General features: G+C 39.0%; 2 protein-coding genes across 6 annotated transcripts in view; one reads left to right on the forward strand and one right to left on the reverse strand.

The window, feature by feature from the left end:
• The window catches only part of PDGFD (platelet derived growth factor D), a 248,377-nt gene that overhangs the window by 113,868 nt on the left and 119,723 nt on the right, over nucleotides 1–14,786 (forward strand). Inside the window, exons 1-2 of one of the 5 annotated variants that reach the window (XM_054693243.1) lie at nucleotides 11,683–12,276; nucleotides 14,426–14,472. The exons of 2 other annotated variants lie outside the window; for them this stretch is intronic. In XM_054693243.1, the coding sequence (XP_054549218.1) occupies nucleotides 14,457–14,472 (16 nt within the window). In that variant the 5' untranslated portion in view covers nucleotides 11,683–12,276; nucleotides 14,426–14,456. Of the gene's footprint in view, nucleotides 1–11,682; nucleotides 12,277–12,726; nucleotides 12,943–14,425; nucleotides 14,473–14,786 lie in introns of those variants that run through there. 2 more of the 5 variants (XM_054693242.1, XM_054693244.1) reach the window with 2 other exon arrangements.
• Nucleotides 8,629–11,607, reverse strand: DDI1 (DNA damage inducible 1 homolog 1). Its single transcript, XM_037505710.2, has one exon. It carries the CDS (start codon nucleotides 11,382–11,384, stop codon nucleotides 10,158–10,160), a length of 1,227 nt encoding a protein of 408 aa, XP_037361607.1. The 5' UTR covers nucleotides 11,385–11,607; the 3' UTR covers nucleotides 8,629–10,157.

Here is a 14,786-nt window from a genome sequence, read left to right on the forward strand (position 1 = left end):
AAATACACTGCTGAGGGAAGCAGCTGGTGAGACAGGAGAGGTCTACCCCATCATGTGGGATTCTTGCCTGTGGTCCGGGATCTAACCCACACTGCAGATGCTGCAGACAGCTTCACAGTGAGGCGTTCAACCGCCTGTGCCACCAGGGAGGCCCTAGTGTTGTTATTTTAATCATTGTTTGAAACTTCCATTGGAAAAATAACGTCAGAAGGCAACTACTGTATTTTTTGTGTGTACCATAACTTTTCTCCTGCAGTTGTAGCAGTGCCTGCTGCCTTGTTGACTCATGACTCCTCGAATGAACAAGTGAATAATTTTCCACTAATTGGATTTACTCTTAAATTTGTATGTCCTAAAAACAAGATAACTTTGAGAATGGGCCTGAATCAGGAACAAAAATTAGTCTTTCATGGATTAAAGTGACTTAGAACAGTTGTAAAATAAAGTGTTCACATCTGCCAAGCTATCAGTAGGGTTTTGATAACCTTCCCATTTGGTTGGTTTGTGTTATACCTTTTCACTTATCTGGACATCATAAAGAGAACAAGAAGATGTAAAATGGTTGAGGCAAACTAGGAGACAGAACAATAATAAATTAAAAGAACTGTGTTTGTTCAATTGAGGAAGAAAATAGCAAAAATCACTGAATGACAAGTAAAATTGTAGTTCTAATGTTTTATTTCTATAAAATTTTAAACATTTTTAGGCATTTGTCCCTTAATATATTTTTAGAGTTGTATTTTTATTTTTTTCCTAGGGACCATATTCCTGTGGTCAGCTTGTTGGCATCCTCAAATTAAAATCTCCAAGAAATAGAGCTTTTGAATGTCTTTGCTTTTTAGGGTATAAAGAAAATGTCTGTGCTTTTTAGGGTATATGAAAAATAGCCAAGAATAGTTGGAATATGCTTTTCCAAAAGAAATACTCAGGTTTTCACTAATCATATGAATTTCAGAAATCTCTGTAGTCCTCTCAAAATTGTGCACTAGATTATTCATTTGTATCTGGATAGACAGAATAAATGAGTGTTTCCTTGTCAATATCAAACATATAGCAGATTTAAACTGGCCATGTACTAGAATCATTTTGCTTAATCCTAAATGAATAGGATATACTTAATCCAACCGATCATTTTCACCTGTTCTTCATGGCGTCTCACCAAAAGGATGGTGAATCACTAACCCAGTCTCCAGAATTCCAAGAGGTCATTAACTCTTCCATTCAGTCGGCTGCCAAGTTATTTAGACCTTCTCAATCTGTGGAAAGTTTTAGTGCTGCTGTGCCCCTGTAGCAATTTATCTGCAATCTGAAATATGTCTAAAATATTTTTCAGAAGGATAACATATTTAAAAGTATATTTTTACTGTTCTTTGGGATTTTTTTTTTTTTTGCTAAATGACTTAAAAAATGGCTTTAAAACTTAGTCACTGAGAATCGTTGGGTAGCATGGAACGCTTCTAGCATCTTCAATAAAACTAAAATGAATTTCTTAGTTATTAAACACTTAGAGAAAAAGAGCAAGTACTGCTTTAGTTTCTTGCACTAATGAAGATACTTTCAGACCAGACACTTAAGAGTCATTATAGAATGAGGCTTTGACAGTGGAGACCTCACCATATGGGAGAATAAACTCCTAGGGCTTATGGAATATCAATGAGATTGTTTTCTGTCAGTTACCACTTTGGGGACCAAGTGATGGCAATTGGCAGTGTTTAAACAGACAGTATCTTTGTTTCTGTTTTACTCAAACTGCCCATCTGTTGCTTTAACTTCATATAATTATTTCTGATAGATTGAACTAGTGGAGCTGGCTCCAGTATATATATATATATATATATATATATACACACACACACACACATATATGTATATATATATACATATATACATATATGTGTGTGTGTATATATATATATATACACACACACACATATATGTATATATATATACATATATACATATATGTGTGGAAATGTTTTCTTAATATCATTTAATACTAAATTTTTTTAAAGATTTATTTATTTATACAAGCACTGTGTACACTCAGAAGTACGGGAGGGTGAGAGAATTCACCAGAGACAGAGCGGGGAGCAGAGCAGGCAGAAGGACCGAAGTACACTGCTGAGGGGAGCAGCGGGCAGCAGGAGAGGTCTGTGCGCCATGTGGGACACTTGCTGGAGGCCGGAGATCGAACCGGGCATCGAACTGGTGTGCAGAGGCTGCGCCGCAGCTTCGCAGCCCAGCGCTCAACTGCTGTGCCACCAGGGGAGGCCTCTGATACTAAGTTCTTGATGAGGAAGGCTAGGAGCAAAGTTTTTAAGCAATAAATTGAAAAACTGGTTGGGCTGGTGACAGAAGTTGCCTGTGTGCTTCTCATGTTAAATTGCTGCCTTCAACCCATCTCTGCAACCTTCCTTGATTTTGTGAAACTACGTAGGACACAGGTTTCATTCTCCTTCCAGAGACAGAGATAAAGGGCTCACTTTGTCATTTTGTGTGTCTGTCACATTATTTGGCACACTGGATGGTGGTGGCTGACCTGCTGTCCCTTAGAACCATCGCAGGCCCCTGTTTCCATGGCAACATTTCAATCTGTTCAGATCTGTTTCTCCTTACCTCCCAGCCCCAACCCTTTGCAGCTTCTGCTGAAGAATCATGGGGTTTCTTCATCTCCCTGCCCTGATTCTCAGCAGAGTTGCTTCTAGATGTTACCTGCAGTCTACAAGCTTAGTTCTTCATGGACAATATGCTTGTCTTTATACCTCTCCCATTTTGCAGTGCTTCCTCACATTCTGTTGCTTGCACCTGGGCCTTCCATAGCTTGATGCCAACTTAAATGTCAGAGTAATAGCATTATTTATTTGTGATTCTTTCTGGTTTCTGGTTCTTTGTTCAGAGATTCCCTTAAAAAGTCAATAGCTAGGATTTACTTTGAGGCTTACATTCAGTCAATCACTATCTTACCCTAAGTGTGGAAATGGTTTTATTTTGTTTTGTTGGTGCTTTTTTAGCTAACAGATAATCCAAGTTCATAGATAATTTAAATATTTATTTTGAATACCACATGCCTCCTATTTTCTGACATCAGTCTGCACTCAGTTCATTTTTTCAGTTGTGTAACTATATACCACTTCCAGAGTCTTTAAAATTAACACTCTTTCATCCACTTCAGTTATATTGTGGATTTTTTCTTGATAAAAAGCATAGTGTTTTCCCATCAAATTATTTTAGTATTTCTTCTGAAATGTAGCTTTATATCTTAAATAAGTAATTTTCCAGTGCAGAAATCTTTAATGAAGGAGTTTAAGTAATATTATTAGGCATTCTACTTTCAACATTTGATCATATAATGATAAAATAGATCTTTGATCAGTCAGCCCTATTAAATTTGCATCCTGTTTAGAAGGTGCCCAAAGTATGTCCATGTGCTTTTAATTAAAAAATCCACCTCCAGCACTTTTAGGGTGACCAACTATTCAGCTTTGCCTGCAATTTATGGAGTTGCCAGGACCCTGGACAATCAGTTTTTTTTATTTTTTTTTTTATTTTTTTAGGATTTACTTATTTACTTATTTACTTATTTGTTTATACAAGCGCTGGGTACAGTCAGAAGCATGGGAGGGTGAGAGAATTCACCAGAGCCAGAGCAGGGAACAGTACAGGCAGACTGATGAAACACAACACACTGCTGAGGAGAGCAGCAGGTGCAGCAGGAAAGGTCTGCGCGCCATATGGGCCCCTCGCCAGGGGCCGGGGATCGAACCGGCGCTGCAGAGACTGCGGGCAGCTTCGCAGCCCCACGCTCAACTGCTGTGCCACCAGGGGAGGCCCGACTGGACAATCAGTTTTAAAACCAGAACTGTCCCAGACAAACTAGGATCACATAGCCATTGCTTAGTTAAATGTCACTTAACTTGCTCTTAGAGTGCAACAGTTGGCAACCTTACCAAATTAAAAGCACCTTTTTATTTTTTCATTTTTATTTCTTGTATCATATACTTTTAAATCAACACATGTAAATACCAATTATGTTGTTAACCCAGGACAGGTTTATCCTCATTTTACAAAGATAATCTTACTACCTAGGTATGATTTAATTCCACTTTACTTATTTTATATGAAAACTAATTAAATTAAAAGTATACTTTTATCAGCTTATTAATAATGGGTGACTTTGTCTGTTCATTCATGATATCTAATATCTATTAAACAGGTACTATATGCCTCACTTAAAATCCTGAGGACTAAAGTATATCTTCATTACAGACAGGATTATGCTCACCCCAGAAAAATCTCAGAACTTGGTGATTTTTGTTAGTGATTTGGCATCCCATTCTAGTTTCTGTAAGTGCTTAAGTATTTATATATTGCCATCTGGTTGGTATCTCATTGTCCAGAACAATCCTACTTCTTTTTTCCCTAGAGTTTATTATGTGACAAATGTTGCATCAATCTGACTCATTTCTCGGAGCTCATTTATTTTGCCTGTATTACTGGTAGTTCATCCATTATGTAAGCCCCAGGCTGTTTCCATTTGCTCTGTGAGAAGTATTTGTTTCCAGTTGCCTGGCCCTTCTCCTAGATCATGCCCATACTAGGAAGCAGGTGGAACACAGCGCCACTCTGAGTCAAAGCTTTAAAAGACCACACACTCACCTTCATGTGGGGCCTGAGGCTCTATTGTATGCTAATTCTGGTTCTATAGCTGGGTCACCTCAAAGGGTGTCTGAATGACTCCTCTTTGGGATAACAGATTGACTTCAGTTCAAAGAGCTACTTGAACACCAGGGAACTGTTGTTGCATTGAGGAAATCCAAAACCTAAACAGTGCCAGCCACACAGCAGGTGCTCAATAAAATGCTATCCACTTAGCATGTTTTTTTTTTTTTTTTTGACTCAGCAGTTCTTTATTGTTTTATATTGGTTTACAACACTGTGATTCAGAGGCCTGGAATCACACCTCCTCAGATGCATTTTACCACACCACACCCACCACCAAGGTGTTACATAAGGCCACATATTCTATGATTTTACTTACATGAAATGTCTAAAATAGGCAAATCTACAGAGACATAACGTAGATTGGTTTTCTAGGGCTGTGGGGAGGGAAGAATATGGAGTAACTACTAATAGAAAAGAAATTTATTTTGTGTGAAAATATTCTAAAATTTATTATGGTGATGGTTACACAACTCTGTGAACATGTTAAAAAGCTTTAAAGTGTGACCTTGAAATAAAAAAAAATAAAAATAAAAACAACTGCTGTCCAAAAATCCTGCATGTGGTAGTCAGCATCTCAAAATGAGGAGCAAGAGTTCATGCCCATGAGCTTACATTCTATGTTTCATGATTTGGCAGTAAATTAAATATTATTTTTGAATCTTTTACTTTGAAAATTTTTCTAGTTTTGCTAACTGGTCTTTTAATTTTTTTTTTTTTTTTATAGAGGCATGCTTTATTTATTTATTTGTTTGTTTGTTTTTGTTTTTTTTTTTTTTTGTTTGTTTATACATGCACTGGGTACAGTCAGAAGCGCGGGAGGGTGAGAGAATTCACCAGAGCCAGAGCGGGGAGCAGAGCAGGCAGAAGGACCAAAGTACACTGCTGAGGGGAGCAGCGGGCGGCAGGAGAGGTCTGCGCGCCATGTGGGACCCTCCTCCAGTGGCCGGGGAGCAGCCGGGGATCGAACCGGCGCCACAGAGGCTGCGGGCAGCTTCGCAACCCAGTGCTCAACCGCTGCGCCACCGGGGAGGCCCTGGTCTTTTAAATTTTTTAAAGGCTACAACTTAATTTATATTTCCGTGCCTCTTCCCAGTCCTCACCTATCATATAACCCAACTCTTAAAATGAGATTTTAATTTGTAAAAATTAACCAAGACTCAATCCAAATTTCTAGGATTTTTTTTCTTTTCATCGTTCCTCCTCTACTTCTTTTCTTCTTGGTTTTCAAGACTGCTGTTAACAAAAAAAAACCAAACAAACTATGAATGTATGCATGTTCACATTGATCAGTATCTTCGAGAGCTTCCTGTTATGATCCCAGATCACTCTCTAGTCATTTACTCAGTTTGTACAGAATGTTGGGTGTCAGCAAATGGTCACTCTTTCAAGAGAAGTGCAGTGTTGTCTTAGAAAGGCAACATTTTAGTACTTGCAGTAAAGATGAATTCATACATGTAGATATCCATGTGTCTTTTTCTGTTAGAGGTCTGAGTTTTCCCTTAGAAACTAGAGAAAATTAATAACCTGGTCTATTAAGAAGTTAAGATTATATGGTCTACTAATCTCAGACATCAGTCTTTGAGTTTAACTGCAGAAGATGCATCACTGTGGACTTGAAATGCACCCTTATCAACATACTGATTTTTTTTAAAGATTTATTTATTTATTTATACAAGCACTGGGTACAGTCAGAAGCGCAGGAGGGTATGAGAATTCACCGAAGCCAGAGCGGGGAACTGAACAGGCAGACTGACGAAATACACTGCTGAGGGGAGCAGCCAGTGCTGCAGGAGAGGTCTGCCCTGCCATGTGGGACCCTCACCCGGCAGCTGGGGATTGAACCAGTGCTGCAGAGGCTGTGGGCAGCTTCACAGCCCAGCGCCCAACCTCTCTGCCACCAGGGCGGCCCAACATACTGATTTTCTTTTAGGTAATATGGATGTGTGTTAATAAATGGACATTTGGTGAAACCAAGCTCTTAAATGATTTTTTACATAGCTTGATTTTTTAGGTTATGTCTAGTTCACCATATAGTCTATCATAATTTCTAATTGGAAGAGAAAAAAATGAGCATTTGTTGATTAACATCCAGGTAGCAATTCATAGTAGAAATGTATATTAGCAACCTGAACTTTCAGAGATTTAAGTTTTCTTGTTTTTCCAGCATCTGTAATAGTCATTTTTCATTTATTTATTTATTTGTTTGTTTGTTTGTTTGTTTGTTTATTTTTTGGGACCCTCACCAGTGGCCGGGGATCGAACTGGTGCTGCAGAGGCTGCGGGCAGCCTCGCAACCCAGCGCACAACCACTGTGCCACCAGGGGAGGCCCATGTAATAATCATTTTTTAAATATTGGAAGTGCATTTTACTGGTTTGTTTATTATTTTAAAAATAACCTGGGCCTTCCCAGTGGTGCAGCAGGTTGAGTGCCGCACCGTGAAGCTGTCTATAGCCTCCACGGTGTGGGTTCGATTCCCGGCCTGCCAGGGAGAAACCCAGATGGCACAGCAGACCTCTCCCGCCTCACCCGCTGATCCCTTCGGTAATGTCTTTGGTCCGTCTGCCTGTTCTGCTCCCCGCTCTGTCTCTGGTGAATTTTCTCACCCTCCCGCACCTCTGACCTGTACCCCAGTTCTTGTATAAATAAATACATCTTAAAATAAAAAGAAAAAAGTAATCATTTTTTTTAAAAATAAAATAACCCCAACCCCAATTAAAATTTACTCCTCATTTGCACCAATATATTACTAATTCCATGTCCACCCTTTTGTAGTTGATAATAAGATTGTCTCATATGCCTACTAGACTGTAAGCACCTTGATGTCTAGTTCTATTAACTTCTTAGTTTTACATTTATAAAAACCTGGCTTTGGGCTTCTCTGGTGGAGCAAGGGGTTAAGCACCACACTATTAAGCAATCCGCAGCCTCTGCAAGCATGAGTTTGATCCCTGGCCAGCCAGGGAGCAACCCACATGGCACAGCAGACCTCTCCTGACTCGCCCACTGCTCCCCTCAGCAGTGTACTTCGGTCAATCTGTTCCCCACCGTGTCTCTGATGAATCCTCTCACCCCCCACATCTCTGGCCTGTACCCCACCTCTTGTATGCATAAATAAATAAATCTTAAAAAAAAAACCTGGCTTAGTGCTTGATTCATGGGGTTTAATAAATACTTAATATATTCCAATTATTGTTACTCTGGTTTTTACTGGTAGTATTTTGGTAGTTTTTGTAAAGTGAAATTTTGTTATTTTGTACCTGTATCTAGAGTTAAAATATGTCAGGTAAAGAAGGTTACATGGTGAAAGAATTTGGTGAAAGACTTCAATCTAAAGGCAGTCTGGTAGCTCTGTCACTGTTTTTCAAGTTATAGATAAGGAAACATTGGTAGACTACTATTAAGTAGTGAGACTTGTTTTAAATAATACGGTGTTATTTTTCAAAGAAAGAGACTAAGAAAATATAAAGCATTTTATGATACTTCAAGACTGTTTTTGTTTCAGAGACAGGTATGTGTGTATCTGTGTGTGTGTATGGTGTAAAACTGGGTCACAATTAAATTATAGATCATCATCAAAAAAAAGTTTTAAAAGAGTCAAACTTTGCATATTTGGATCTTTTGTAATAATTCTGAGCCTAGAATTTCCCATCTGTACAATGGGGTTAATGGATAACTTTTTTGAAGGTCTAGTTTGAGGACTAACGGCAGGCACATATACAGAATACCTTGCATAGAACCTGATTTACATAGTAGACCTGAAAATAATGTTGCCTTTTACTAAAACTAATGAGTTTAAAATTTGATTGAGGTCTATTCAAGTATATACAGGTTTGAGTCAAGACTTGAAATCCATGAAACTAATTTTTAAAATGATGTGTAATACAATGATGTTAAAAAATAATCAATATGGTTATTGTTTAATTAATTCACTATTTATTGATTTTTTTCCTTGAGATCATTGCTTTTAAATTCAATAAGTGTTTTAAATTGACCCATTCATTTATTCTACTAATATTTTAGAAGCTGGAATATGCCTAATGGAACATGACAGAATTTTTTGGTGGTTCCAGATTTGTCCTTTGAGGCATAAAGATCTGATGGATGCCTACAAAAGAGAATATTTAAAATGACATCGATTTCATATATTAAAAGGATTCTCATGCCAGAGGAATTTTAAATGTGTTCTTGGCAGAAGGAAGAATGAAGACCAATTTATTGGAAGTTAGGCAATTATAGAATTCAGCTCAAACTTAGAAACAAGAAATTATAGTGGATTTTTTTTTCATTCTGTAGCCTGTAGAAATACTTTTGAGTGGCTTTAGACTTTATTGCGAAACAGAGTAACTCCAAGGATATCCTAGATCATAAGGTAGTCTTAATACATTAAAGTGGCTGTCCCCCCAGAAACAATTAGATGAGAAGCTAAGTTATAAAGTATGTGAACTGATTTTCCTAAGTAATATAGAGCTAGACCCAAAACATATATTTCTCGACTTTGAATCCACTATTTTAATGCATTACTGCCCTGAAATTATTTTCTGAGTCTGATGGCCTCAGGCAACTGTAATATTTCTGCCCTGTGTTTTAGCCCTGGCTTGTAACTGAGTCTCGGATCTCCCATTTCCTGCCATTGGCAGCTTTAGAGAATTACTTTGTAGGAATGAATCAGAGGGCTGAAGGAGGCCTTCAAAATTCAGATTTTAAATCTCAATTCAACAGTGATATTCTTTTAACCAAAAGAGAAAAAAAAAAAAAGAGATGATCTAATTGAAATTAAAATTGGGGAACCTGAACCTCTGGCTACCCTTACCTCCCACTACCCCTCAACACAACCACCAAACTTCCAAGGAACATTTTAACTTCAGAAAAGTCTACTTAATTGCGTTGATTTTACAATCAGGCTTTCTATGAATGTGGAAGGAGAAATTATTTTAGGACATTCTAGGAGAAAATCTGCTTCCTCAAATAGGGTAAAAATAGCTCTGAGAGGCAATCCTGACTCCAGTGGAGTGCAGGGGAAAGGAAGGTGTGAAAAAATGAGTAAACTGGCCCTTGGGATGTCCCAAACACGTGTAACTGTCAGTGGCTTAGACAAGCCACCTTAAAATCCATTAGGACAGTGTGTCTAGAGGAAGAATGGTGTTCCTTTCATGAATTATCTGGAAATTAGTTGGAGCCTCAGAGCCTTCCCAAATGAAGCTCAATAATCTTTGGAGGGAAATTGAAGATGGGTCAAGAGCAAGCCACTGTGCACCATGATTTACATTGTGACAGATCTGAGAACTCAGTCCCCAGTCCAGGTTTACCTGTTACAGTCTTTTTTTTTTTTTTTTTTTTTTTTTTGCCAATGATTATATTACCGGTGAGTTCACTTCTTATAAGTTATGGGGATCTGAAAACCCCCTCAAATTGATGACAAGTTTATAACCCATTTCAATGATTTTTTTGTCCTGAATACTTGACTGAATGCTTCATAGTATTTGCGGCTTCCTTGTCTGAAGGGTCTTCTTGCCCGGCACCACTTACTAGCTTAGCACATGGGGGCAGTTCTCCCTCAGGAAGAAAGCAGGTCTGTGTGCCAGTGGTTCCGATCACAAGGACATTTTTCTTCAAGTCGATGGAGCATTGATGTCTTCTGAGCATATCAAGCCCGAGAAGCATGTCCATGGGCTGCTCCTCCAGGATAGCGAAGGAGCACTGTAAGAAATCACCTTCGATTTGAATCTGAGCTAGATGAACTCGGCCGATAATTCTCTGTGTGCCCACTCCTTTAGCGATTCCAGCCCAGCGTTGGTCCACCAGCCGTATTATGTTACATCTCTCAGCACAAGCTTGGCTCATGATGGTCATCTGGGCACCCGAGTCAACAAAAGCCTTTAAAGGATGCCCATTCACTTTGCAGTTAATGTAGAGCATGGCCACTTGCCCGAAACTCTCTGGAGCCTCCTCCATGGCTATATTCATGTTCTCCTCAATGTTCTGCTGCCGGATTTCTTCCTCGATCTTGGCCTGAGCTTCCAGATCAAATGGGTCAGCACAAAAAAGACGAAGCCGCTCTTGTTCTTGCAGGGCCCTCTCCCTTTGCTGCTCCATTAACACCTGAGAAAAAGTCTCTAGGCTTCCACTGAGCAGTGCTTCAGCCAAGGGAGGATTACGTTCCTTTAGCAGGGACAGATCATGGGGATTGGCCAGCAGCATGCTTCGGATCAAGGCGGGGCTGTTCAGACCCGGAGCCGATATCATCTTCTCTCCAGAGGCCAAACCATGGGACTGCTGGGTTGATTTTGAATGTTGATGCTGGTGCTGATGGTGCTGATGGTGGTGGTGCTGGTGGTGCCGGGAGCTGGATGTCCCAGGCATGGCTATCCCGGTGAAGTCTATGTGAGGCAGGCTTGATACCCGTCCAGAAGGTCGAGGTCCCACGTTCTCCTTCTGCAGTAAAACAACTACATCGCCATCTTTAAGGCCATAGGAGCCCAAGGAGCAGTGATTGTCCGTGAGGAGCTGCTCCATGTAGATGATCTGGATCTCTTCTGCTGGGATGCCGGACTCAAGCTCACAGAGCACTCGGAAGTTGTGGAGCTCAAAATCAGGGCTGACCTGGAGGGAGAAGGTTACCTCGGAGAGGTCCCTCCGCACACAGTACACAGTGAGCAGCATGGCATGGGCCCAGGAGGGCCAGGTGGGCAGAGGGCATGAGATTGTTCACTAGCTGGCTGGGGCTGGTCTCCCTGGATGGCTTGACTTGTGCCTCAAGACTTGGTGTTTTTGTTTCCATTCATTCACCTCTGGAAGAGGCGCAACCCTCACCAGTCTGTGGCTGCCTGCCCGCCTCAGTGCCTGCTGCTGGGCCACCTGGCATGAGGTGGCATGGTGGGTTCCAGACGTCATTTGTATGTATATTGCTTGGAATTTGGAATGTCCATTCCCCTAGCAACAAAGTTACTCAGGAGTAAAGGATTCCAAGGCTACCCTTCAAAGCCAATTTAACCCATGAGATGAACAAGGTTATTTCAACGTTTCCTAAAGAACACATACACATTCATTCTTTTCACTTGAGAATTGTATTCTACATACTTATTTCCCAAAGAGGCCTTGTTTCTTACAGACCTAGAGCTTAATGTGTACTTGGCCTGAGAGATAGGTCAGGCTTGCTGCCTGCCCATGGGAATCTCACATCCGTGGGAGAGACTGACAGTGAGTGGGGACATGGCAACTGTGGAGCTCAGTGCTTTTACAGACACATTCTCCACAGAGGAACTGGCAGGACAGAGGAGAAAAGGTAGATATGAAGGATGTCCATTTTTCACACTAGAGTGACTCCAGACAAAAAGAATTGCATTACAAAAGCAAGAATTTATGACAAATCCTGTTATTTCCAGATTTGAAACCTGGATTTCAGTTATAGACTATTAAGCTGAAAAAAATTGGTTGGAGCCAACTTATAGAGTCATATAAATCCAAAGAATTTAAATAATGCCAGCCCCACCCTTCAGTCAGCAATAACAATTAAAAAAAGGATGAAGAGAAAGGAAATGGAAAGGACTTTGAGGTATGTGTTTATGATGCCTTTTTTAAAATTTTAATTGATTTAAAGGAGTTTCTTGGGACATAGGGGAGACTCAGAGATCAGTAAATTCCTCTTGACTCTGGGAGCCACTATGATATGAGACCATAGTATGCAAATTTGTTTCTAAGATCAGATGAGAAGCCATTGTGACTTAGATTCAAAGTTGCTCTCCCAGCCACCACCATCAAGTTTTGGACAGTTTGTTTTTAAACCTTTAATAAGCTAGGAAGATAATAGACTTTGGGGGGTTTTAAGCACTGCATGGTATTATTTTGTAGATTAATTTTAGCTTTTTATTTGTTTGTTTGTTTTTGGCAAAGCAAGAATTCTGGTTGACATCAAGAGAAGCTACCATCTTTTTTCCCCCATCACACTATTACCTTGGTATTGAACATAAAATTGTTATGTGGTATGTTTTATCATTTGCTGTAATTTTAACTTCTGGTGGCAGTTTGCATTTGTATGACTTTCAGTATTCCACTAGGTCTAACCAGCTGCCACCATCCCAGAGGTCACAGGAAGTCAGGATGAGCAGGAATCCTTCAGCTGATCTAATCCAGACATCCAGCTAGTCTTTAAACCCATTTTACAAAACACCCTAGAATCTGGACAGATATACACAACTTCCTTGGGCTGTTTACATTCTCTGTATGTATTTATTATTTAATTCTTTCATTTTACTCAACGCTATTGTTGACTTAAATACTATATGTATAGTTCTCGTCCCCTAAAATTTTAATTAAATTTTTCTTCTGATTATGTAATAAACTCAGAGATCATTAGGAGCATATATAAATACTCTTTTAAGAATAGAATGTTCCTAATACATCCCTATGGCACAGGCCACTAAGAAATGAACCATCTGAATTAGCTAATGCGCTGACTTAGGAAAGTGAAGGTTATTGCAACTTTTCTTGCAAGTGTTTTTTTGTGAAGTATATTCCCTTTTCTTTCTTTGTAAGTACAATATAGAAGCATAATTGAATCTTTCTTTAATAAGTGAAACTCCTGCAAGGTCTCAGGGCGATCACTCAAAAAATCAATTCTCATTGTATAGCCTAGATAGCCAGAAAATAGAAAAGATGACATAAATTTCATCCTGGCCAAGTAAAGAACCCCAAAGTTATTTTTTGGCATAAATCTACAATAATACCTTTCATAAGAACTTAATGCAGCAAAAAATCCAGATATTTGATGGTTCCACTTAGTTGACATTTAAAGTACCATGTCTTACTTTACAGAATAAAATATATTTCCTATGTAAAATAAAGGAATTTAGCTGCATAAATGTCATTATTTAGCATATTCAATAATCAAATTATGTTAAGAAAATATATCAGCTTGCTGTGTCTTGATTCTTTCCTTCAAATGTGTGTGTGGTGGTACTTTTAAAATAAAGTGTAATTGAGACTTATTAATACAGCTAGAACATCATTTGAAGTTTTCAATTTAGGAAAGATGTAAAATTTTAGAAGTTGAGTAATATTCCATTGTGTTTATGTACCAGGTCTTTTTGATCCAGTCATCTATTTTTGGGCATTTGGGTTGTTTCCATAGCTTACCTATTGTAAATAGTACTGCTATAAACATAGGGGTGCAGGTGCCCTTTGAATTAATGTTTCTGTGTCCTTTGGGTAAATACCTAGGAGTGGAATTGTATGGGGACTATACTAAGATGCAAATGCATATATTATGCAAAAATGAAAAATGATGTAAGAAATATACAAAATAAAAAATATACACTAACTTTTATTTAAAAAAAATTAAAGCTGCATTCTTAGATTAAACAACTAATTCTCCTACCATGTTTCCATTTGCTTTAGAATAATACAATAAATTATGTCAAAACTGCCATATGTAATATTTCTTCAGATAGTTAATTATGATTACTAAACACGGTGAAAACACTCTAATGGAACTTCAAGATTTTATAACTCATTTGAAGTTTTCCTATATGAAAAGGATAAATATTGTCCATCTTTGAAGATTAAATGCCATAATAAGACCTCCTAAATAAATTTATAAACATGTAATTGAAAAATGCTTGAGATCTTAGAATTTTAATTTTGTGTATCAGTCTCCTGGGAATACAACTAGTTTTTTTTTTTTTTTTCCCCCCTTTATCCCTGAGGAGACAGAATGTGGACAGATGACACATATACATGTACCTGAGAGAAAGTAAGTGCACACTCAGTCAATACATGTTCCCATTATTTTGAAAATGCAATTAAAATAGTATGTAAGGGCCTCCCCGGTGGCACAGTGGTTGAGCGCTGGGTTGCGAAGCTGCCCGCAGCCTCTGCAGCGCCGGTTCAATCCCCAGCTGCCGGTGAGGGTCCCACATGGCTCACAGACCTCTCCTGCTGCCCGCTGCTCCCCTCAGCAGTGTACTTCGGTCCTTCTGCCTATTCTGTTCCCTGCTCTGGCTCCGGTGAATTCTCTCCAGAAAGGATAATTTTTATGATATCTTTTTATTTATTGCCTTATTTATC

The sequence above is a fragment of the Talpa occidentalis genome, unplaced genomic scaffold (genome assembly GCF_014898055.3).
Source record: "Talpa occidentalis isolate TD23 unplaced genomic scaffold, MPIMG_talOcc4v2.1 talOcc4.12, whole genome shotgun sequence".
NCBI classification, from domain to species: Eukaryota; Metazoa; Chordata; class Mammalia; order Eulipotyphla; family Talpidae; genus Talpa; species Talpa occidentalis.